The 25761-nt window shown below is 45.5% G+C and overlaps 1 protein-coding gene across 4 annotated transcripts in view; it reads left to right on the forward strand.

Annotated features, from left to right (window-relative positions):
* Window positions 1–503: 503 nt before the first annotated feature.
* Window positions 504–25761, forward strand: part of supt7l (SPT7 like, STAGA complex subunit gamma) — a 57590-nt gene continuing 32332 nt past the window's right edge. The window contains exons 1-2 of one of the 4 annotated variants that reach the window (XR_011340784.1): window positions 504–626; window positions 21153–21821. Coding sequence is in view for 3 of the 4 variants with exons in the window: in XM_069887747.1 (XP_069743848.1) it covers window positions 21409–21821 (413 nt within the window). In the remaining variant the exon portion in view is untranslated. Of the gene's footprint in view, window positions 627–903; window positions 954–21152; window positions 21822–25761 lie in introns of those variants that run through there. The other 3 variants (XM_069887747.1, XM_069887745.1, XM_069887746.1) reach the window with 3 other exon arrangements.

Below are 25761 nucleotides of genomic sequence, written 5' to 3' on the forward strand. Positions count from 1 at the left end.
AAGGCCGGAGGAGGGGGAGAGGGGGGGGCAAGGCCGGAGGAGGGGGAGAGGGGGGGGCAAGGCCGGAGGAGGGGGAGAGGGGGGGCAAGGCCGGAGGAGGGGGAGAGGGGGGGCAAGGCCGAGGAGGGGGAGAGGGGGGGCAAGGCCGGAGGAGGGGGAGAGGGGGGGCAAGGCCGGAGGAGGGGGAGAGGGGGGGCAAGGCCGGAGGAGGGGGAGAGGGGGGGCAAGGCCGGAGGAGGGGAGAGAGGGGGGGCAAGGCCGGAGGAGGGAGAGGGGGGGCAAGGCCGGAGGAGGGGGAGAGGGGGGAGGGCCAAGTGGGGAGAAGGGACAGAGGGGGGAGGAGAGCAAAGGTTGGGGTGAGGACAAAGAATAAAATAGGAAGAACAGTGAGGAAAGTGGTAAAGAACAAGAAAGGCTTGTGGGGGGGGGGGCGTGGGGTGACACACTGTGTGCAGGTCTGAGAAAAGGAGAGGTTGTAGGAGAAGAGCAAAGAGTGTGGGGGAGAGAGAGAGAAGGGGTGGAGATCTGTGGGCAACATTGCAAATGGGGAGGGAGAAGACTGGACGTAGTGAGGAAGTTGGTGAAGAATGGTAAGGCAGCTGTGTTCTAGTCCTGCATCGATAGAGGTAAGGAACACACCACACTGGCATAATGGTGGATTATAAATGAAAGGTGGGAGCGAATTGGTTTGTTGAACAACTTGAAGTAAATACAGGTTGATTGGAAGAGAGAAAGATATATTTGAAAAGAGTATTTCCATAATTCCAAATGTTCTTTATATTCAACCAATGTCATTTGATATAATCTAGGAAACAAATAATTTGGATAGTATAAGATAAGACAAGTGATCTGTTCTAATCTTGCAGAAATATTGGCCAAGACATTAGGACGAGATGCCCCACTCTATTTCAGAATGGAGCCACTAAATCTTTTCGATCCAACTGAGAGAGCAGGTGGAGCCTTGGTTTAATCTTGAAACTAAAAGTCTTGCTCACTGCAGACCTGGAGTATCTGCTTGAATTCTTGCACTCCGGTTTCCGGAGTAGGCCTTACACCCACAACTTTCTCTTACAATGACAAGTCTGTTGGCAAGTTGGTCACAGCTTAAGTAGTTATAAATTTACGAAGGGATGTGTTTATGGTGATTACGAAATTGCGGAGCAGGTGGATAAATTTTAGGGTTTTTTTTTATGATGGCGATCTGAGGAAAAACACTTTCCTAGAATAAATGATTATGATGTTAAATTTGCTGTTTGAATGTACCATGGCTTTCAAAAAGGATTTAAATTAGTATGTGAAGATCACTTAAAGCAGTCATTCTCAACCTTTTTTAGGCTTTGGCCACTGTCGGACTCTGCTCAAAATTAATGGGGCCTCTTCTCCGTGAAACAGTTAGGTTTAGTTTGTTTCTTCCGTACCAACTAAATAAAAAAACATAAATATTTTCTGATTTCTGTCTGTGGGGACCCCTTAATTGTGCTATGGGCCATATGGCCCATGTTGAAAATGACTGACTTAAAAGGTTAAATGGAAAAGGGCTGGAGGCAATGTTAATGGAAGCTCCCATATGAAAAGCTTACACAGGTTTGAAGAGCTAAATGTCCACCCCAATTCTATTTGTAACTATACCCAAACCATCTTAAAAATATAAGCAATAGGAGCAGGAATAGGGCCATCATGGCTCATCTGATAATTATGCTCATCTCCATCTACCTGCCTTTTCCCCATGTCACTTTAGTCCCCTACTATGTAAAAAAAAAATATCCAACTGTATCTTAAATATTCACTGAGGTCATCTCACTCCTTCAATTGGTAGCAAATTCCACAGATTCCCCACCCTCTGGGAAAAGCAGTTTCTCCGCATCTCTGTCCTAAATCCACTTCCCTGAATCATGAGGCTGTGTCCCTTAGTTCTGGCCTCTCCTGCCAGTGGAAGCAATTTGCCTACCTCTTATCGATGTCTTTCATAATTTTATGTTTCTATAAGATCCCCTCTTGTTCTTCTTAATTCCTGCGAGTACAGACACAAGTGGTCCAATCTCTCCTCCAAGGCTACATTCCAAAATCCAAGAAGGAGCTAATTATTTTAATCCTTCTGTCAACCTGCACATCTTGCATGAATCTCCAGAACCTTTTATTGTTCTACATGCATCTCAGATGGCAGGTCTCTCTTGAGCTCTGCTTCTGCCTGCTTGTTGCTTGCTTTCTGCTCTCTGACATTCTGTAGATTAATGTAATAAAATATTCTCTTTGGCTTGGCTTCGCGGACGAAGATTTATGGAGGGGGTAAATGTCCACGTCAGCTGCAGGCTCGTTTGTGGCTGACAAGTCCGATGCGGGACAGGGTGTTGGGTTTTTCCTCCTTTGTCTTTTGTGAGTGAGGTGAGCTCTGCGGTCTTCTTCAAAGGAAGTTGCTGCCCGCCGAACTGTGAGGCGCCAAGATGCACGGTTTGAGGCGATATCAGCCCACTGGCGGTGGTCAATGTGGCAGGCACCAAGCGATTTCTTTAGGCAGTCCTTGTACCTCTTCTTTGGTGCATCTCTGACACGATGGCCAGTGGAGAGCTCGCCATATAACACGATTTTGGGAAGGCGATGGTCCTCCATTCTGCAGATGTGACCTACCCAGCGCAGTTGGATCTTCAACAGCATGGATTCGATGCTGTCGGCCTCTGCCATCTCGACAACTTCGATGTTAGGGATGAAGTTGCTCCAATGAATGTTGAGAATGGAGCGGAGACAGCGCTGGTGGAAGCGTTCTAGGAGCCGTAGGTGATGCCGGTAGAGGACCCATGATTCAGAGCCGAACAGGAGTGTGGGTATGACAACGGCTCTGTATACGCTTATCTTTGTGAGGTTTTTCAGTTGGTTGTTTTTCCAGACTCTTTTGTGTAGTCTTCCAAAGGCGCTATTTGCCTTGGCGAGTCTGTTGTCTATCTCGTTGTCGATCCTTGCATCTGATGAAATGGTGCAGCCGAGATAGGTAAACTGGTTGACCGTTTTGAGTTTTGTGTGCCCGATGGAGATGTGGGGGGCTGGTAGTCATGGTGGGGAGCTGGCTGATGGAGGACCTCAGTTTTCTTCAGGCTGACTTCCAGGCCAAACATTTTGGCCCAGTCAAGCGCTGAAGAGCTGGCTCTGAATTGGAAATTCGATGGGTTCTGAGTCTGTTTTTTGATTGACTTTTCATTACTTTTGTTTGTCCCTGCAGCTATTTTGTGACCTCAAGGTTCTGTTTCTTTATTGTCGCATTACAATGCATTAAATTTGTAATATACATGATGTACTATAATTTTTGAATGCCTTAAGGCAAACCAAGAGATGGCACGAGCATTGCCAGGTGCCCCTAACAATAGGAGAAAGAGAAGCACAGAAACTTGGTGTCCCTGCAGAGACGGAGTGTCCATGGATTCCCCTCCAGTGCTTTCACAGCCTCCGCAGCTGCACAGATCCCTGGTTGATCCATCAGCAACCCGAGTTCCAGTTCCAAGCCTCTGACACAATCAGGAAGCTGTCAGTGCCCAAGGCCTTTCGGGTGCTCTTCTTGCCGTCAGCATCCTTTTGAATCCCAGCTCCAATTCCTCGTTGCCATGAGCCAGCTTCCAGCAACTCACAGCCCACATGGATCCTCTCAGATGGTGTGCGTTTATGAATTAATTTTGTCCTCATAAGTGGTGTGAAATAATGGGTGCAAATTACCTTGATGTTCCAATGTTAGACTTGCTGAAAAAAGTCAATTATTTTCTTTTGGATATTATCTGTTGTTCTTGCTCTTCTGCAGTGATATTTAGTTGCTAACTCTGGGAAGTTCTTTTGTTCCATGTCCTTAATTCAATTTTTACAGCTCTTGACAATACTTCTAACAGCAATAAAACCATGTTTTTAATTTAGACATGTAGCGCGGTAACAGACCCTTCTGGCCAATGAGCTGGTGCTGCCAACACACCAATTGACCTACAAACCCCGTATGTTTTGAAAGGCAGGAGGTTGCTGGAGCACCCGGAGGAAACCCATGCAGACACCGGGAGAACGTACAAATTGTTTATAGACCGCACCAGATATGAACCTCTGTAATAGTGTTGTGCTAACTGCTAGACGAGCTGTGTTGCCCCTCCACAAAAGGTCATTGCAGGCTTTCCTAGGATTTGATCATAATTTTCTTTATCTGAAAATGTGAATTACAGTATTTGGGAATGAATATACATTTTAAAATATTCTATTCTAAATTCATTGTAAGGCAAACAAGACTGGTATTCTGTGCCTATCCTCCTTGAACTACAAGACTTGCTTGTGGCATGTCTAATGGGTGGATAATTCCAATATTTAAGAGGCTAGTTTGTTAGCAATTGTTAGGGATTTGAAATTGTGTTTTGTCTTCCAGAGGATGATTGCATCTGCAATTCACTACCTGAAATGTTGGCAGAGGCAGAAATCCATATTTAAGAAGCCCTTCCAATACACAAACGTGCTGGAGAAGCTCAGCAGGTCACACAACATCCATAAGAAGTAAATGGTAACCAACGTTTTGGGTCTGGACCCTTTGTGGGTATGTGGCCCACTTCTAAAATGTTGATTACCCTTTACTTTGTATGGATGCTGCATGACCTGCTGAGTTTCTCCAGCACGTTTGTGTATTGCTTTCAACCTCAGTGTCTACAGACTTTCTTGTTCAACCATTTTAAGAAGTGCTTGGATGGTGGCAGCTCATGAGAATGGCTTTATAGATGATGTATAAAGATTGAATTTGACGACAAGAAAAAGGAAAGTATTATAGCATCTTAACATAAGAAACAGGAGTTGGAGTAGGTCATTTGGCCCATCAAGCCTGCTTTAGCCTTCAGTGAGATCATGGCTGATCTGATTGTAGGCTCATCTCCACCTACCTGCCTTTTCCCCATAATCCCTTAATTCCCTGACTGTGTAAAAAAATTTATCCACAGATTCACCACCTGAATCTGTGGATTCTACTACTTTTCTACTACCCTGAATCTTGAGGCTATGTCCCCTCGTTCTGATCTATTCATTTCTATAAGATCCCCTCTTGTTCTTCTAAATTCCAGCGAGTACAGTCCCAGACAACTCAATCTCTCAGAGGCTAACCCTCCCCCATCTCTGGAATCAACCTGGTGAACCTCCTTTGCACCACCCCCCAAAGCCACTCCATCCTCCTTCAAGTAAGGAGACCAGAACTACACGCAGTACTCCAGATGCGGCCTTATACAGTTGCAGCATAACTTCCCTGTTCCTAAATTCAATCCCTCTAGCAATGAAGGGCAACATTCCATTTGCTTTCTGGATGGAATTTAAATGTGTAGTGGCAGCAATAACAGAAGATTCCAATCGTCTTGCCTAACATTTGAAGATCAAGACTTACAAACAAGTTTAAAGAATAGGATATTGGTTATTCATCTACAGTAATGTTGGGCAAAATTAGTTTAAATAGATTTTTATCTTTGAAATGAAATTGTGGTGCATCCTAGTGAATGAGTTTGTTCCAATTCTGTTTACTACACAATGTGTGCTGATTGCATCATTGGGAAAGCTGATAGGTGACTGAGCTTGACAGCAGGAGATAAATGAGTAAAATCAGAGTACACATGGTTATTAGCCTCACACTTCAACTGCACGTTCAAATTTAGTCCTTCTGTTTGTGTCAGTTGGTCTTAGCCTCATCAAGGCAACTGGATGCTGTTACACACGTCAATAGATTCCTTTTCAGAGTTGGTCATAATTCCTTACAACTCTTGAAAGGTAATCTGCATCTTTTTCCGATAAACTGAGGTTAGAAAATTGTACTTGTGTTGCTAATAGTTTCATTCTCAAACGTGGTCTTTCAACCTGATCAGGCTGAGGTGAAACGCAGATGAACTGTGAGGGCATTCGTTTCTGGGACATTTTGGAATGGGCAAATTGTGCAGAATCAGTACCATAGCTTGCATTTGAAAATGTTCCCCTGAGGGTGTCAGTATCTGTGATTCATTCTCCAGAGTATATCATTATTTGCAGAAATCTCGGGCACTGTGTCAACATCTGCGTTGAGATCTCTGGGAGAGTGTTACCCGGAAAGCAGCCTGGGTGTATGTCAGTGTTTGTGGAGGGTCTCCAAGTGTCTGTCAGAGTCTACAGGGAATCTTTGAAAGTTTATTTGCAGGGGCCTCTGGCAATTTGTCAACATTTGTCTGCACATTTGTACAGAATTCCTGACAGAGGTCAGGATTTACTGGCAGGTGCCTGAAATGCCATGAGTGTTCCATCAATATTTGTAGAGGCAGCAAGGTGCAAGAGTATGGTAGTGTTTGGGGATATACATGCAAGCAGGTAACAACACTCTCAATGTAAAACCTTTTTAACAATTTTGGGTAAATTTAATGCATAGAAATGAGCAGTTTGCTCTATTTCCTTGCGTGTTGTAATGAGAATTTTAGAGATTATTATTGTGAAGGCTATTCAATAATGTGCACTAAACCCTCTTCCGTCTATATCCATGACTGTAAAGCTAAGTAGAGGGCTAATGAAATCTGTCATGGCCCTTAATTTCTACAGATGAACCATCCACAGTTTGGTTCAGAAATGGTTCTGGCCAAGGGCCAGAAGAAGCTGAGAAAGATGATGAATGCGGCTCAGAACATCACACACACCTTCCTCTCCATCCACATCTCCGCGCAATCTCAGAAAATCTGCAGTCACATCAACCCACCCACCTCACCCATGTCGGCGGTGGTGGGGGAGTGGGGGGAAGGTTCAAGGATGTGAAATCACATGCCAACAGACTCAAAGTGCGTTTCTTTCCTGCAGCCATCAAGCTCCAGAATAAACCTCCCAATAGTGTTCCCATGCTGCCTTTGCGATGTACTTATTAACCTTCTCACTGTAACATTACACACTATAATGTATTCTTGTTCTTTTACTTTATACTGCTCTATGTGTGTTAGAGTTGACTTGCTTGAAGAGAAAACCCTTCCCACCGTACCAGGTATAGTATGGCAATAAACAAATTTAAAATCATGTCATTGAAAGGCAGGTCCTGTGGCCTAGCATGTCCATATTGACCATCAGATCTCTGTCTATATGAATCCCATTTACCAGCACTTGGATTGGTGTGTTCTGGTAATTCAAGTACTTGTCTAGATACTTCACCAGAGGACATCTGTAAGAGGTGAGGGGAGGAAAGTTTAGGATAGATTTTTTTAAAATACAGAGTAGTGGGTGTCTGGAATACATTTAAAAGACTCTCAGGTAGGCACATGGATGCAATAAAAATAGAGGGTTATGGGTGAGAATAGGTTTATATAGGTCGGCACAACATCTGTGCTGTGTAATGTGGAAATCTACCCTCAACAACTCTCTCATGCAGAGTATTCCTCATTTCATCTATCCTCTGGGAGAAGAAATGTTTATTTTCCTAAACATTCAGACAATGGTTGAGCCAGCATTTAATTGCCTTTGAGATGGTGGTGAACTACCTTCTTGAACTTCTGCAATCCTTGAGACGAGGATATGCCCACAATGCTGTTAGGAAGGGAATTCTTAGATCACACTAAAGGAGCAGCAATGTATTTCCAAGTCAAAACAAAGGGCATCACTGTGCTACTGCCCAGTACTCTGCAAAATGACACTGTTTCATATTGACTTCCCTGCTACAGGCATTCACTAGCACTGGAACCATTTTAAAAAGAATTGGACTCCCTCAAGACTTCACCATTCAATAAGATCATGGCTGATTGGATCTTGACCTCAACTCCACTTCTCTGCCTGTACTCCATTGGCTTTATTTCCATTTTGTCTGAAAATCTGTATTGACCTTGACTTGCCCTTCATAGTTGTCTTCAGAATCAGAATTTATTGTCATGAGCAATCATGAAACTCCGGGTTTTGCTGCAGCCAATAATATAGCAAACGTTCATATTATAACCATCTTACAACATGACTATAAATTAAAAAAACAGTGCATGAAAAGTAAGGTAGTTTCTTTGGTTTGTTATTATTCAGAAATCTGATGGCAGAGGGGAAGGAGCTGTCCTTGTGCCGCTGAGGGCTTGTCTTTAGGCTCCTGTACCTTTTTCCAGAGTGAAGAGGGCCTGGCCTGGGTAGTGAGGGTCTGAGGATATAGGCTGCTTTATTAAGACACTGCGTCTTGTAGATATCCTCGATGAAGTGATGTCTGTGACTGTGATGTTGCAAGCAGAGTTATTTTGAGTTTTTTCTTGTCCTGAGAGTTGGCACATCCATACCAGACAGTGATGCAACCAGCCTGAATGCTCTCCATGGTACACCTGTAAAGGTTTTCTAGTGTCTTCGGTGACATACCGAATCTCACAAAGTATAGACACTGGTGAGCCTTCTTTGTGATTGCATCAATGTGGAGGCTCTCGGACAGATCTTGGAGACGTTGATACCCAGGAATTTGAAGGTTTTTTGACCCTCTCCACTACTGAACCCTCAAGGTCATGTTCCCCTAACTTCCTCTTGAAGACCACAATCATATCCTTGGTTTTGCTGACATTGAGCACAAGATTTTTGGCATGACACCACTCCACAAGATGATCTCTCTCCTGTAAGCTTCCTCATTGCCGTTTGTGATTCTGCCAACAACTGTGATGTCATCAGCAAATTTGTAGGTGGCATCGGAATTGTGCCTGGCCACACAGTCATGGGTGTATAATGAGTAGAGCAGTGAACTAAGCACGCATCCTTGTTGATCATCAGTGAGGAGGAGACGTTGTTTCCAATTCGTACTGCCTGTTGTCTTCTACTAAGGAAGTCAAGGATCCAGTTGCAGGGGGGGTACAGATGCCCAGAGTTTGTAGCTTGGCCAGCACTGAGGGAATAATGGTATTGAAGGCTGAGCTGTAGTCGATGAAGAGCAGCCATATGTATGAGTTGCTATTTTTGAGGTGACCCAGAGCTGAGTGGCAAGCCAGCGATATTGCGCATCTTGGGTAGAGAATTTCAGAGGTTTCTAAAATTTGAAAATTTTGGATGGCAAGGTTTAGTATAGTGGCTAACACAACACTGTTACAGTGTCAGGGACCTAGATTCAAATCCAGCACTGTCTGAGGAGTTTGTACATTCTCCCTGTGTCTTCGTGGGTTCCCCCCCCCCACCCCCCTCAGGTGCTCTGGCTTCCTCCCACCATAGAAAACGTATGGTGTTGGGCGGCACTGTTGGTGTAGCAGTTAGCGCAACGCCTTTACAGCACCAGCGACCGGGACAAGCGTTCCAATCCCACTCTGACTGTAAAGAATCTGTACGTTTTCCCTGGGGGCTTCAGATTCCTCCCACTGTTTGAAATGTACCGGGGGTGTAGGTAAATTGGGTAGCACGGACTCGTGGGCTGAAATGGCCTGTAACCGTGCTGTAGGTCTAAATTAAAAAGAAATCTCCATCTCCTTCCCCATCTGGCTTCTTATTCTGTGCTATTTTTGGGCTCACCCTCCCTCCTGGGAGAAGAAACATTTTTTCACCTTCTCCCTTTTAAACTGACCTTAGAATTTTGAATTTCCAACATTTTTTAATACATTTTGATTTTCAGCATTCATAATTTACTGCAAGATGGAAATGGAGGCTTGCGATGAGAGCAGTCGTGAGGTATGAAGGTAGTTAAAGTAGCGATTGGCAACTTCACAACAGTAGGGGAGAAGTGAAGATGATGCTTGTGGAGGTTGAGAAGTTGATTCATCCCACTAGGAATGGGAACAGAAATAGGCTATTTAATCCATCGAGTCTGACCTACCATTTAATCATGAACTGATCCATTTTTCCACTCAGCCCCCACTGCCTGGCCTTCTCCCCATGACTTTGACGCCATGACTAATCAAGAACATATCAATCTCTCCCTTAAATACACCCAATGATCTGGCCTCCACAGCAGCCTGTGGCAACAAATTCCGCAGATTTACCGCCATCTGGCAAAAGGAATTCATCTGCATCTCTGTTCTAAGTGAATGCTCTGTAATCCTGAAGATGTGCCCTATTGTCCTAGATTCTCCCACCATGGAAAACAACCTTTCTGCACCTACTCTATCCATGCCTTTAACACTTGAAATGTTTCAATGAGACCCTGCCCCCCATCTCCTAAATTCCATCGAGTATAGGCCAAGAGCTATCAAATGCTCATCACATACTCTTTTCATTCCTGGGGTCATCCTTGTGAACCTCCTCTGAACCCTCCAGCATCAGCACATCCTTTCTTCAATGAGGAGCCCAAAACTGCTCACAGTACTCAGTGCCTTATAAAGCCTCAGCGTAACATCCCTGCTCTTGTATGCTATTTCTTTTGAAATGAATGCCAGCATTGCATTTGCCTTCTTCACCATTGACTGAACACACAGGGTTCCCTTTGAATCTGCAGATTTTGAATTTTCTTCCCATTAAGAAAGTGGTGTACCCGTTAATTTATGCACATGTAAAGGTACTGATAGGGGGAGGACATGGAGGGGGAGGACGTGGACATGTCCTCGGGCCTGCGCAAAGGAGCTTTTAGGTGGAGTGCAGTGCGCGCAGTACTGGCCCCACCCTTTACACCCATGGTTCATGTGCCGTGGCCAAGCAAGCTGGGACGTGGCAGCGAGGTCCTTGGGTCGTAGGTTTTATATCGGAGTGGCCTTCTACTATGCAGGTTTCTTACCCAGGCTGGAGGGGCCTGCCTCCCCTCCTAGGTTAGACCATACCTGGTCACAAATCACCTGTGGACATGGCCTAGGTAAGTTTAATTGGGTTCTCTAACCACCTCTGAGGTAGGTCAGGGACCCGGTTGGATTCTGACGGGGTTGACCGAGTCACACCCTTTCTTACTGCTGTGTAACTGGGGTGTAAAATGTAAAAAGCGAGGGGGAGGCGGCGGCCTCAGCCTCGGTAGAGTGAGGCAGGCGGAGGCCCCGATCCGGGCAGAAGCGAGGGGGAGGCGGTGGCCCTGGCCTCGGCAGAGTGAAGCAGGCGGAGGCACCAGTCCGGGCAGAAAGAAGGAGGTGGCGGCCCCGGTCCGGGCACAGGGAAGGCGGCGGTGTCCCCGATCTGGGCAAAAACGAGGGGGAGATGGCGGCCCCGGCCTCGGTAGAGCGAAGCAGGGGGAGGCCCCGGCCTCGGTAGAGCGAAGCAGGGGGAGGCCCCGGCCTCGGTAGAGCGAAGCAGGGGGAGGCCCCGGCCTCGGTAGAGCGAAGCAGGGGGAGGCCCCGGCCTCGGTAGAGCGAAGCAGGGGGAGGCCCCGGCCTCGGTAGAGCGAAGCAGGGGGAGGCCCCGGCCTCGGTAGAGCGAAGCAGGGGGAGGCCCCGGCCTCGGTAGAGCGAAGCAGGGGGAGGCCCCGGCCTCGGTAGAGCGAAGCAGGGGGAGGCCCCGGCCTCGGTAGAGCGAAGCAGGGGGAGGCCCCGGCCTCGGTAGAGCGAAGCAGGGGGAGGCCCCGGCCTCGGTAGAGCGAAGCAGGGGGAGGCCCCGGCCTCGGTAGAGCGAAGCAGGCGGAGGCCCCGGCCTCGGTAGAGCGAAGCAGGCGGAGGCCCCGGCCTCGGTAGAGCGAAGCAGGGGGAGGCCCCGGCCTCGGTAGAGCGAAGCAGGGGGAGGCCCCGGCCTCGGTAGAGCGAAGCAGGCGGAGGCCCCGGCCTCGGTAGAGCGAAGCAGGCGGAGGCCCCGGCCTCGGTAGAGCGAAGCAGGCGGAGGCCCCGGCCTCGGTAGAGCGAAGCAGGCGGAGGCCCCGGCCTCGGTAGAGCGAAGCAGGCGGAGGCCCCGGCCTCGGTAGAGCGAAGCAGGCGGAGGCCCCGGCCTCGGTAGAGCGAAGCAGGCGGAGGCCCCGGCCTCGGTAGAGCGAAGCAGGCGGAGGCCCCGGCCTCGGTAGAGCGAAGCAGGCGGAGGCCCCGGCCTCGGTAGAGCGAAGCAGGCGGAGGCCCCGGCCTCGGTAGAGCGAAGCTGGCGGAGGCCCCGGCCTCGGTAGAGCGAAGCAGGCGGAGGCCCCGGCCTCGGTAGAGCGAAGCTGGCGGAGGCCCCGGCCTCGGTAGAGCGAAGCTGGCGGAGGCCCCGGCCTCGGTAGAGCGAAGCTGGCGGAGGCCCCGGCCTCGGTAGAGCGAAGCTGGCGGAGGCCCCGGCCTCGGTAGAGCGAAGCTGGCGGAGGCCCCGGCCTCGGTAGAGCGAAGCTGGCGGAGGCCCCGGCCTCGGTAGAGCGAAGCAGGCGGAGGCCCCGGCCTCGGTAGAGCGAAGCAGGCGGAGGCCCCGGCCTCGGTAGAGCGAAGCAGGCGGAGGCCCCGGCCTCGGTAGAGCGAAGCAGGCGGAGGCCCCGGCCTCGGTAGAGCGAAGCAGGCGGAGGCCCCGGCCTCGGTAGAGCGAAGCAGGCGGAGGCCCCGGCCTCGGTAGAGCGAAGCAGGCGGAGGCCCCGGCCTCGGTAGAGCGAAGCAGGCGGAGGCCCCGGCCTCGGTAGAGCGAAGCAGGCGGAGGCCCCGGCCTCGGTAGAGCGAAGCAGGCGGAGGCCCCGGCCTCGGTAGAGCGAAGCAGGCGGAGGCCCCGGCCTCGGTAGAGCGAAGCAGGCGGAGGCCCCGGCCTCGGTAGAGCGAAGCAGGCGGAGGCCCCGGCCTCGGTAGAGCGAAGCAGGCGGAGGCCCCGGCCTCGGTAGAGCGAAGCAGGCGGAGGCCCCGGCCTCGGTAGAGCGAAGCAGGCGGAGGCCCCGGCCTCGGTAGAGCGAAGCAGGCGGAGGCCCCGGCCTCGGTAGAGCGAAGCAGGCGGAGGCCCCGGCCTCGGTAGAGCGAAGCAGGCGGAGGCCCCGGCCTCGGTAGAGCGAAGCAGGCGGAGGCCCCGGCCTCGGTAGAGCGAAGCAGGCGGAGGCCCCGGCCTCGGTAGAGCGAAGCAGGCGGAGGCCCCGGCCTCGGTAGAGCGAAGCAGGCGGAGGCCCCGGCCTCGGTAGAGCGAAGCAGGCGGAGGCCCCGGCCTCGGTAGAGCGAAGCAGGCGGAGGCCCCGGCCTCGGTAGAGCGAAGCAGGCGGAGGCCCCGGCCTCGGTAGAGCGAAGCAGGCGGAGGCCCCGGCCTCGGTAGAGCGAAGCAGGCGGAGGCCCCGGCCTCGGTAGAGCGAAGCAGGCGGAGGCCCCGGCCTCGGTAGAGCGAAGCAGGCGGAGGCCCCGGCCTCGGTAGAGCGAAGCAGGCGGAGGCCCCGGCCTCGGTAGAGCGAAGCAGGCGGAGGCCCCGGCCTCGGTAGAGCGAAGCAGGCGGAGGCCCCGGCCTCGGTAGAGCGAAGCAGGCGGAGGCCCTGGTCCTGGCAGAAGTGAGGGGGAGGCGGTGGACCCGGCCTCGGCAGAGCGAAGCAGGCGGAGGCCCCGGTCCTGGCAGAAAAAAGGAGGCAGCCTTCTAAGACACCATTCTAAGACACAAATTCTAAGAGACAAGAGTAACTTGTCCGTGAACTACTCTTTGCAGATGATGCCGCTTTAGTTGCCCATTCAGAGCCAGCTCTTCAGCGCTTGACGTCCAGTTTTGCGGAAACTGCCAAAATGTTTGGCCTGGAAGTCAGCCTGAAGAAAACTGTGGTCCTCCATCAGCCAGCTCCCCACCATGACTACCAGCCCCCTCACATCTCCAACGGGCACACAAAACTCAAAACGGTCAAATAGTTTACCTATCTCGGCTGCACCATTTCATCAGATGCAAGGATCGACAACGAGATAGACAACAGACTCGCCAAGGCAAATAGCGCCTTTGGAAGACTACACAAGAGTCTGGAAAAACAACCAACTGAAAAACCTCACAAAGATTTGCATATACAGAGCCGTTGTCATACCCACATTCCTGTTCGGCTCCGAATCATGGGTCCTCTACCGGCATCACCTACGGCTCCTAGAACGCTTCCACCAGCGTTGTCTCCGCTCCATCCTCAACGTTCATTGGAGCGACTTCATCACCAACATCGAAGTACTCGAGATGGCAGAGTCCGACAGCATCGAATCCACGCTGCTGAAGATCAAACTGCGCTGGGTAGGTCACGTCTCTAGAATGGAGGACCATCGCCTTCCCAAGATCGTGTTATATGGCGAGCTCTCCACTGGCCACCGAGACAGAGGTGCACCAAAGAAGAGGTACAAGGACTGCCTAAAGAAATTTCTTGGTGCCTGCCACATTGACTACCCCCAGTGGGCTGATATCGCCTCAAACCGTGCATCTTGGCGCCTCACAGTTCGGCGGGCAGCAACCTCCTTTGAAGAAGACTGCAGAGCTCACCTCACTGACAAAAGACAAAGGAGGAAAAACCCAACACCCAACCCTAACCAACCAATTTTCCCTTGCAACCGCTGCAACCGTGTCTGCCTGTCCCGCATCGGACTTGTCAGCCACAAACGAGCCTGCAGCTGACGTGGACTTTTACCCCCTCCATAAATCTTCGTCCGCGAAGCCAAGCCAAAGAAAGAAAAGAAAGGTACTGATAATCTGTTAAAAAGTTTTGCTCTTTATGGAGTAATCAAGAGTCGGCTGTGTCCACCATTTGATTTACGCTCTTGCAAGGTAAGATGAATGGATTTCGATAAGCACTCAAGAAAGTAAATAAGGACCTGTGTTTCTTCAGTGCTTTCAAAACTTCGTCTCCACCCAGAAGGCTTTATTATCTGATTAAGTACCATTGTACTGAATTGTTATGAAAAATCAATGGTGGTGTTAATTTCAGAGACACAAGGGACTGTGGAGGCTGGAATCTGGAGCAAAAAGTAAGCCATCTGCTGGAAGAACACCATTGACACATGGCAGTGAGATGACAATATGTTTTTTTTTAATTTTTTTATTTTTCACACCATAAATCACATTAACCATGGTACACACTTTTTCCTTTTCACACATATACAGTGCCATTTTCTACCCCCCCCCCCCCACTCCTCCCATCCCACCCTCCCTACCTCCCCCCTCCCGTCTATTTAAGGTATACAATCTAGGATACATTAAACCAGTCAGACAATGTTGTCATTCAATAAAAATACACCAGAAAATCTACTGAGTCCATTCTTTTCATTTCCTTTTCCTTCCATTAACTTAGGTAATGATTGTCCCCGGTAGGTTTTCGCTATTGTATTTAATGTAAGGCTCCCATATTTGTTCGAATATTTCAATATTTCTTAAACTATATGTTTTTTTTTCTAATGGAATACATTTATTCATTTCTATATACCATTGTTGTATTTTCAAATTATCTTTCAATTTCCAGGTTGACATAATACATTTTTTTGCTACGGCTAGAGCTATCTTAACAAATCTTTTTTGTGCATCCTCCAAATCAATTCCAAATTCTTTGTTTTTTATGTTACTTAGGAAGAAGATCTCTGGATTCTTTGGTATATTGTTTTCTGTTATTTTATTTAATATCTGATTTAGATCTTCCCAAATTTTTTTTACTTTCTCACATGTCCAGATTGCATGAATTGTTGTTCCCATTTCTTTTTTACATCGAAAACATCTATCAGATACTGTTGGGTCCCATTTATTTAACTTTTGAGGTGTAATGTATAGCCTGTGTATCCAGTTATATTGTATCATACGTAACCTCGTATTTATTGTATTTCTCATCGTTCCGGAGCATAACTTCTCCCATGTTTCCTTTTTTATCTTTATATTTAAATCTTGTTCCCATTTTTTTTAGTTTTACCATTTGTTTCCTCATTCTCCTTTTCTTGCAGTTTAATATACATATTTGTTATAAATCTTTTGATTATCATTGTATCTGTAATCACATATTCAAGGTTACTTCCCTCTGGCAAACTCAAGCTGCTTCCTAATTTATCCTTCAAGTAGGATCTCAATTGGTAATATGCCAGCGCTGTATCTTGAGTTATATTGTACTTATCTTTCATTTGTTCAAAGGATAAGAATCTATTTCCTGAAAAACAATTTTCTATTCTTTTAATCCCTTTTTTTTCCCATTCTCTAAAGGAAAGGTTATCTATTGTAAAAGGGAGTAACTTGTTTTGCGTCAATATTAGTTTTGGTAATTGATAATTTGTTTTATTTCTTTCTACATGAATCTTCTTCCAAATATTGAGGAGATGATGTAATACTGGAGAACTTCTATGTTGTACCAACTTTTCATCCCATTTATATAATATGTGTTCAGGTATCTTTTCCCCTATTTTATCTAATTCTAATCTCGTCCAATCTGGCTTTTCCCTTGTTTGATAAAAATCTGATCGGTATCTTAATTGTGCGGCTCTATAATAATTTTTAAAGTTTGGCAGTTATAAGCCTCCTTGTTTATACCATTCTGTTAATTTATCTAGTGCTATCCTCGGTTTCCCCCCTCTCCATAAAAATTTCCTTATTATTTTCTTTAACTCCTTGAAGAATTTCTCTGTCATTTGTATTGGCAATGCCTGAAATAAGTATAATATCCTTGGAAAAATGTTCATTTTAATACAGTTTATCCTTCCTATTAGTGTTAGTGGTAAATCTTTCCAATGCTCTAAATCGTCCTGTAATTTTTTCATTAGTGGATAATAATTGAGTTTATATAGTTGGCCGAGATTTTTGTTTATTTGTACACCTAGGTATCTTATTGCTTGCATTTGCCATCTAAATGGTGATTCCTTCTTAAATTTTGAGAAATCCGCATTATTCATAGGCATTGCTTCACTTTTATTTACGTTTATCTTGTAACCCGACACTTCTCCATATTCCTTCAATTTCTTATATAATTCTTTTATTGATAGTTCTGGTTCTGTTAAGTACACTATAACATCATCCGCAAATAAACTGATTTTATATTCCTTGTCTTTTATTTTTATTCCTTTTATATTATTATCTGTTCTTATCAATTCTGCTAGTGGTTCTATAGCTAACGCAAACAATAAAGGTGATAGTGGGCATCCCTGCCGTGTTGACCTGATTAAGTTAAATTGCTTTTATACATGTCCATTTACTGTCACTTTTGCTAACGGTCCCTTATATAATACTTCTCTGGTAAACTGAATTTTTGCAATACTTTGAACAAATAATTCCATTCTACTCTGTCAAAGGCCTTCTCTGCGTCTAAAGCAACTGCTACTGTAGGTGCTTTATTCCCTTCTACTGCATGAATTAAGTTAATAAATTTACAAATATTGTCTGTTGTGTGTCTTTTTTTGATAAATCCAGTTTGGTCTAAATTTACCATTTTCGGTACATACTCTGCTATCCTGTTTGCTAATAGTTTAGCTATTATCTTATAATCTGTGTTAAGTAAAGATATTGGTCTATATGACGCTGGTGAGAGTGGATCTTTCCCTTGCTTTAGTATTACTGTAATTATTGCTGTTTTACATGAATCTGGTAAGCTTTGTGTTTTATCAATCTGGTTGATTACTTCCAGGAGGGGCGGAATTAATAAGTCTTTAAATGTTTTGTAGAATTCTATTGGGAATCCATCCTCTCCTGGTGTCTTATTATTTGGTAATTTTTTTATTATCTCTTGTATTTCTACTATTCCAAATGGCTCTGTTAATTTATTTTGTTCCTCTATTTGTAGTTTTGGTAGTTCAATTTTAGTCAGAAATTCATCTACTTTCCCTTCTTTCCCTTCGTTTTCAGTTCGGTATAATTGTTCATAGAATTCTCTAAAGTTTTCCTTAATTTCTTTTGGATTATATGTAATTTGTTTGTCTTTTTTCCTTGATGCCAATACCATTTTCTTAGCTTGTTCTGTCTTAAGCTGCCATGCTAGGATTTTGTGCGTTTTTTCCCCCTAGTTCATAATATTTCTGTTTTGTCTTCATTATGTTCTTCTCCACCTTATATGTTTGTAGTGTTTCATATTTTATTTTTTTATCTGCCAATTCTCTTCTTTTAGTTGTATCTTCCTTCATTGCTAATTCTTTTTCTATATTTACTATTTCCCTTTCCAACTGCTCTGTTTCCTGATTATAGTCCTTCTTCATCTTGGTTACATAACTTATTATTTGCCCTCTAATGAATGCTTTCATTGCATCCCATAGTATAAACTTATCTTCCACTGATTCCGTATTTATTTCAAAATACATTTTAATTTGTTTTTCAATAAATTTTCTAAAATCCTGCCTTTTAAGTAACATGGGGTTTAATCTCCATCTATACATTCTTGGAGGGATGTCTTCTAACTTTACTGTCAATATTAAGGGTGAATGGTCCGATAGTATTCTAGCTTTATATTCTGTTTTTCTTATTCTATCTTGCATACGAGCTGATAACAAAAATAGGTCTATTCTTGAGTATGTTTTATGTCTAGCCGAGTAATATGAATATTCCTTTTCCTTTGGGTGTTGTTTCCTCCATATATCCAAAAGTTGCATTTCTTCCATCGATTTAATTATAAATTTGGTTACTTTGTTCCTTCTGTTAATTTTTTTCCCAGTTTTGTCCATATTTGAATCCAAATTCAGGTTGAAGTCCCCTCCTATTAATATGTTCCCTTGCATATCTGCTACCTTCAAAAAGATATCTTGCATAAACTTTTGATCTTCTTCGTTAGGTGAATATACATTGAGTAGATTCCAAAACTCCGAATATATCTGACATTTTATCATTACATATCTCCCTGCTGGATCTATTATTTCCTCTTCTATTTTAAATGGCACATTTTTACTAATTAATATAGCTACTCCTCTTGCTTTTGAATTATACGATGCTGCTGTTACGTGTCCTACCCAATCTCTCTTTAATTTCTTATGCTCCAATTCAGTTAAATGTGTTTCTTGCACAAATGCTATATCAATTTTTTTCTTTTTTCAGTAAATTTAGCAGTTTCTTCCTTTTAATTTGGTTATGTGTTCCATTAATATTTAAAGTCATATAGTTCAACGTAGCCATTTTATACTTTGTTTATCTTCCCTTTCCGTTTCTCCATCATTACCTTTCCTTCTTATCCATTTCTGTTTTCTTGTTTTGAACCCTTTATAAGACAACATTCCTAAAACATCAAACATTTTCCTTATTCTCCTATTTAAAACTTCTTTAGCCCCAATCTCCCCTTCCCCTCCTGAGTTGTCCTTTATCCCTTGTCGGACAACCACATCTCCCCTCTCCATTTGGATTTGCGAATTCACTCGCAAGCGTCAGCTGATTTTGCAGTGACCGCAACTTCTCCCCACCCAGCCCCCCCCGAAAAGATTTCACTTTTCATATGTAACAAAGGTCACTCTTTTAGTTCCCTCCTTATTCCCTCTATTCCATTTCCTTCCCTTATTAATTCTTGTCTATACTATCTATATTTTCCTCTAAATATGGATACATTCATGTATGCACATTATACATATACACACATATACCTCTTTACCCACATACATATAAATCGTGGTCATTTTTACTCTTATTACATATCTTCATCTCTCTGGTTATTTTGTAGTTGTTCTGCAAATTTCCTTGCTTCCTCTGGATCCGAGAATAGTTTTTTTTTCCATAAGATCGTTTTCGATGTATTGAACTCCTTTCTCTTCTTCAGGAGTTCAAAACTTGTGTGTCTTTTTCGTTCTCAGTCTTTTGTACTCTCGTTACACGTCTTCATCCCTCAGTCTATTTTGTAATTGTTCTGCAAATTTTCGTGCTTCCTCTGGATCCGAGAATAGTCTGTTTTGTTGTCCTGGAATAAATATTTTCAATACCGCCGGATGCTTTAGTATAAATTTATACCCTTTCTTCCATAAAATCGCCTTTGCTGTATTGAACTCCTTTCTCTTCTTCAGGAGTTCAAAACTTATATCTGGATAAATGAAGATTTTTTGCTCTTTATACTCCAATGGCTTGTTGCCCTCTCCTACTTTTTCCATTGTCTTCTCCAGTACCTTTTCTCTTGTAGTATATCTTAGGAATTTTACTAAAATAGATCTTGGCCTTTGTTGTGGTTGTGGTTTAAAGGCCAATGCTCTCTGTGCCCTTTCTATTTCCATATCTTGCTGTAGTTCTGGACATCCTAGGATCCTGGGGATCCAATCTTTTATAAACTCTCTCATATTCTTGCCTTCTTCATCTTCCTTAAGGCCCACTAGCTTTATGTTATTTCTTCTGTTATAATTTTCCATTATATCTATTTTCTGAGCTAACAGTTCTTGTGTCTCTATAACTTTTTTATTAGATTCCTCTAATTTCTTTTTTAAGTCCTCTACCTCCATTTCTACTGCTGCTTCCCGCTCTTCCATCTTGTCCATTCTCTTTCCCATTTCTGTTAAGGTCATATCTATTTTATTCATTTTCTCTTCTGTATTGTTTATTCTTCTTCTTAAATCATTAAATTCTTGCGCTTGCCATTCTTTAAATGACTCCATGTATTCTTTAATAAGAGAAAGTATATCCTTTACCTTGCCTTTCCCTTCTTCTATTTCACTGTACTCTTCCTCTTCTTCTTCCTCTGGGTTGGCCATCTGTTGTTTCTTTGTTGCCCTTTTCTTCTCTTCTTTCTTGTTTTCGTTGTCTTCTATGTTCTCCTCTTGCTGCAGGTGTTCTGCAGCTGTCATTGCCGGCTGTGGAGATCGACTCCCCAACTGGTCACCCCTCCCGTCGGTGTGTTTTTTTGCATGCGCGGTTGCGCACTTTTACTCGGCTCAGCCTGCCATTTTTGTAGTCCACTTTCTATCGACCTGAGGGAGCGGGTTTCTCTCTCCACCGCGGGCCTCTTCGAACAGGTAAGGCCTTCTCCTTCTTCTTCCGTTGTCTTCTCTTCCTCTCTTCTTACCGTTGATTTCGATTTTTCTTTTTTCGTCGCCATCTTCTTTCCAACTTTATATTCACTTTTCTTTAATTTTTATTTTTGTGCCTTTGTGTTTTCCTTTGTTTTTTCTGACTTTTCTGGAGAGGGCTGGAGTTCACCGTCCGGCCACTACTCCATCACGTGACTCCTCCAGACGACAATATGTTGATGTAGGTTGAGGTACGAGTTTGCTCAGAAGAGTGCTCTGTGAAGCAGTGCCATTTGGATTTTTTTAAAGTTCTATCGGTGAGCTCAGTTTAAGGTTTGTGAAAGTGGTGCCCCGCCCCCCCCCCCCACCCCCCCCCGCCAATGCAGCACTCCCTCCGTATGTCACCAATGGTTCTGTCTCCGAGTATGTGACGACTTCAGTCTCTCTGCCTGATACCCGAATACAACGTAAGTTCAATCAGACACTGCGTTACATCAGCTTCAGGGCCCTGCTTAACAATGGCATCTTGCAAAACCAATCTGTTATCTGAAGCCTGAAAATATTCACTATACCTTTTTATCTCAACAGATTTCATGAGTGATTATTACAGCCAGTCTGAAAGAACCTGACAAGAGGGAAGAATATTCCTGCACTGAAGCTTTGATGAAATGACTCATTGCATTTTTGACTAATTTCTCTTCATTGGTCCCAGGACATTGCTATGGACAAATGTCAACAAGTAGCAAATTGCCAAGGATAACCTATGTGCCTCAGATCAGACGCTGCTCTAGGTTTGCTTGGACTTTGTCTTTAAAAAAAAATCTCCATTTGACTGGAAGGGAAAATGATCAAGTACTGGGGCGAGATCCCGGTGTCGTCCTCTCAGCCCAGCCGCAGCTCTTTCGACCTGTTGCAGAGGGAGTTTCGGACAGTGGAAATCCAAGACCCCCCTCTACATCAGCCCTCGGCCGACAGGCCCCGGCCTGCCACCATGCTGGATGTGCCATCTGAGCCCTGCGGCCTGACAACTCACACCATCCAGCTGATGCAGTACAACCGGCGGCTGCGGAGCCTGGTGGCCGCAGCTCAGGCGCAAGGCCAGCCCCAGGCAGATGGGCTGAAGGCAGAGGAGTCTGAAAACTTGCCGCCTGCTCCTAGCTCGCCACTCATGCCAGAGGAGCTGCTGCCAGTGGACAGCAAGTCCCCAAAGTTCCCATTTCAGTTGAGACACAGTGACCCGGAGAGTGATTTCTACAGGTGAGCTCTTCACTTTGGGAGGACTAACCAAGGAAGGACATGCACAGTAAATGGTAGGGCAGAGAGGAGAGCAGTAGAACAGAGGGATCTGGGAAGACACCTAGAGTACAATTCCAATTATCCAAAATGGTCGAGACTGGTCCTATGTCACAAACATTTTTTCGGATAACTGGTCATTTTTTTAAAACTGCCCACTAGTGCCAGCAATTCAGTTGTATCAATGCCTCCCCAGGGAGGCTTCCTAGAGCAGTGGAACACTCACTAGTGAGTCATTGGGCTCCTGTCTCCCTGGTCTCCGGAGCTTCCGATGCCGGAGTCCTGACTGCGGATCCTCCCCTAGCCCCAGCCCCACCCACACCCACATCAGGAGGAGTGAGGGAAGGGGATAGGAGGAGAGGGAATGCTACAGAGCCCGAGGTCCTGCTCCTGCTGGGAGGCCACTCTCCTTGATGACGCTAGGTCAAGAGATTCTTCTGACTGCTTACAGCTGGGAGGCAGTGGCACGCAGATTGAGAGGGAGAGTTGGAGGGAAAAGTCGATAGGAGAAGAAATGAAACGAGGACAATTGTTCTAATTTCATGTCAGGTGAACTTTTTTTCAACTTGTGAGGTCAGTTCAATGCCAAAAAAAAAAAAAAATTGGGATAAATGAAGATTTCTGATTTGTTTTTGATATCAGAAGAATTCTATTTAAGCTAACCAGAGTTGTACTCTAGATAATGCTCTGAAAGTGGCGTCCGAGGTTGATAGGGTTGTAAAGAGAGCTTTTTGACATATTGGTCTTCATGAAAGTATTTAGTATAGATGTCGGGATGTTACGGTAAAGACGTACAAGAATTTGGTAAGGCTAAAATCGGAAAAATATCAATAATATTGAAAGAGATTTTCAAGGATGTTGCTATAACTTCAGGAACTGAGTTGCAGATTAGGATTTTATTCCCTTAGGCATTTTTTTTAAATGGGGAAATTTGATGGAGGCATTCAAAATTATGAGGAGCAGACCACAATGCTTTTTCTCTTGAGGTTGGGTGAGGCAGGAACTGGAGGACATGGATTAAGGGTGAAATGTTTAAAGGGAGCTTGAGGGGGAGCATCTCACAGAGATTGGTGAGAGTATGGAACAAACTGCCAACTGAAGCAGTGAATGCGGGCTCAATGTTGACATTTAAGGAAAATTTGGACAGGCACAGAGGACTATGGTTCTGGGTGCAGTTCAGTGGGACTAGATCAAAAAATAGTTTGGCACAGACTAGATTGGTCGGTTTCTGTCCTGTAGTATTCTATGGTTCTTAAGAAATGAGGAAGGTTGGATTTGCATAGCACCCTAGCCCTAACCCCAGTCAGCCCTCTTTCCCCGATTAAGCTACAGGCATAACCAAACTGGAAAGATCCAGTACAGAAGTGTGTAATTTTTTTTTGAGCGAAAGGTTGCAACAATGTTAAGTGCAAAAGGGCAGTATGGTCCCCAATAAAGGTGAGTGGTATTGGGCAAGGATAATGAAGTCGTGGGCCACATCCAAGTGATGCCTTAAGTTTGTTATCAACCAAATGTAGCAGCATTTCTCTGGACCACTGTACATGTACAAAACACAGCACAGAATAATAACATATATCCATAAAGATATAATTTAAAATAAATATACACGTCAATATTTTGGAATGATTTACTGGGTTGCACAATACTGTTCATGCAGCTCACAGCCTGCTGGAGGAAGCTATTTCCCAGCCTGGGCAGTCACGATTTTTATCCTCCTGTACCTCATTGTTGATAGTAATGGGTCAAAAATGCTGTGTACTGGATGGAAAGGGTCTTGTATAATTCTTTGACCCTTATTTAATCAATGATCCTAGTGAATGTCGACATTAGAGGAAAGAGAGACCCCAGTCATCTCAGCAGTTTTCATGATCCTATGTGTTGACTTCTGGCCCACTGCTTTGCAACGGCCATACCACACAATGATGTTGCCAGACAGGGAACTTTCATTAATGTTCCTGTTTACATATATTAAAAAAAAAACACTTGTCAAGATGGGTTCGTAGCCTTACCTTCCTCAACGTCCTTAATTTTAATGATACAATATGGTACAAGAAAATGCTGGCCCAATGAAATCACAAAGTGCAGGCACTGTCGCACCTTTCTGATCAATGACCTTTAAATGCACACCAAGGAACTTTGTGCTCTCCACTCTCCGGAACCATTGATGTGATTGCCTTTCATCCTCCTGAAGTCCCCAATCATCTCTCTTGTCTGGTCTCTATTGAGACTCAGTTTGTGCTCGCACCATTTTACGAGCCCTCAGTAATCAGAACGGTAATTATTATGGGCGACAGTTTTGCTCCCAACTGGCAAGTTAAAAAGGGCTGAAGAGTTAGGGTTGCAACATACTCAAACCTAATAGAATCAAACTTGTAATGCTGGAAATACAGCAGCTTGTTACTTCCAAAAATATGAACTGGCTGACCACGAAATCGTAAGCTCTGTGATGTTTTCTTTTGTTGAGGGTCACTCCCATCTGCATCACCAGCCTTCCACAAAAAAGCCACTGCCTTGATGTTGCAATAGCATGTCAGAACCTTCGAAGTGGGAAGATAAAAATCAGAGCAGAGTAATGCTACCAGTCTGTCCTGCCATTCAGTATGCTCATGAGTGATCAATGGTGGCCTCAACCCCTCTTCTGTCCATTAATCCCTCTTTTTTTCAAATATGTATTCATTTCAGCCTTGAATGTGCTACCACTACCCTTCCAGGCAGAGAATTCCAGAGTTCACTACCCTGAGAAAATAAAATTCAACACATTTGAGTATTAATTTGCTGCCCTCTTTCCTAGTAATTGTTTTCTTGTTCATGTCTCTGCAACTAGTGAGGGGGAAAAAAACTCAGCATCTACCCTGTCAAGCTTCCTTAGGATCCCCTCATTGTTCTAAACCGTTTGTGAGAGACTTTTATTTGGTAGGTACAAGGAACTGAGAAGAATAGTGTTTTGAAGTAGGGAAATTCTAGGCACTTGTCAGAGCAGGTAATTGGATCAACACTGGACCAGAGAGCCTGTACTGTGCTGCAGGTTTCTATGTTCTATGAGGTGGCCTGGATTGGAAGACTTTAATTTTGGGGAAAGACGGTTTATCTTCCTCAGAGTGACAGAGGCTGTGGGACGACCTGATAAAACTATAAGAGACATTGATAGAATAAATAGAATCTTGTTCGCATGGTAGGGGCAGGGGTTGAAAAGGTTAGCAGAACTCTTTTACATCGACAGCAACTCGGGTTCGAATTTGGTGCTAAGCAATTTGCATGTTCTCTCCATAACCAGCTCCTGTTTCCTCCCACCTTCCAAAAAATGTACTAGTGTAATGTCTTCTGCGGCAGCGCTACGGAATCAAGGGACGTCCACACGGTGCGAGGGTGAACCAGGAACTGACTTTATTGTTTGAATTACTTGCACTGTGTGTAGCAGAACACCCACTTCTAGTAACGTGTGTGCTGGCTTCCAGAAGTGTTGCGATGTCATTCTCTGGCCGGCGGTGCGCCATCTGGAAGTGGGGAGTTCCCCGGGCAACACATGGCGTCACCGTGGGCTTCTCCTCGGGAGTGAAGTGCCATTTTGAGCCAGAAGACTGGGGTGGTGACTTGACCCATCTAACCGCGAGGTCACTTGGCCCACTTCACCACCCACCCCCAGAATTGCTGCTGCCCTCTGAGCAGGTTACCGTAGTCTTTAGGCCTGAGTCCAGGTGCGTTGCCTTGAAGCGGTCAATAGTGAAACTGCCCGGTCATCCGCCAATGTCTAACGTAAAAACAATGTCATCCTGTTGCAACACTTTGAATGCCCCTTAGTAGGGGCATTGTAGGGGTGTTCCTTGCTGTCCTCTCTACACGAAGATGTAGTCGGCGGTCTGTGGGGATATGGCAGGGTGGAGAGCTGAGTTGGGAAGGTGGTGGG

The sequence above is a fragment of the Narcine bancroftii genome, chromosome 6 (assembly GCF_036971445.1).
Source record: "Narcine bancroftii isolate sNarBan1 chromosome 6, sNarBan1.hap1, whole genome shotgun sequence".
Classification (NCBI taxonomy): Eukaryota; Metazoa; Chordata; class Chondrichthyes; order Torpediniformes; family Narcinidae; genus Narcine; species Narcine bancroftii.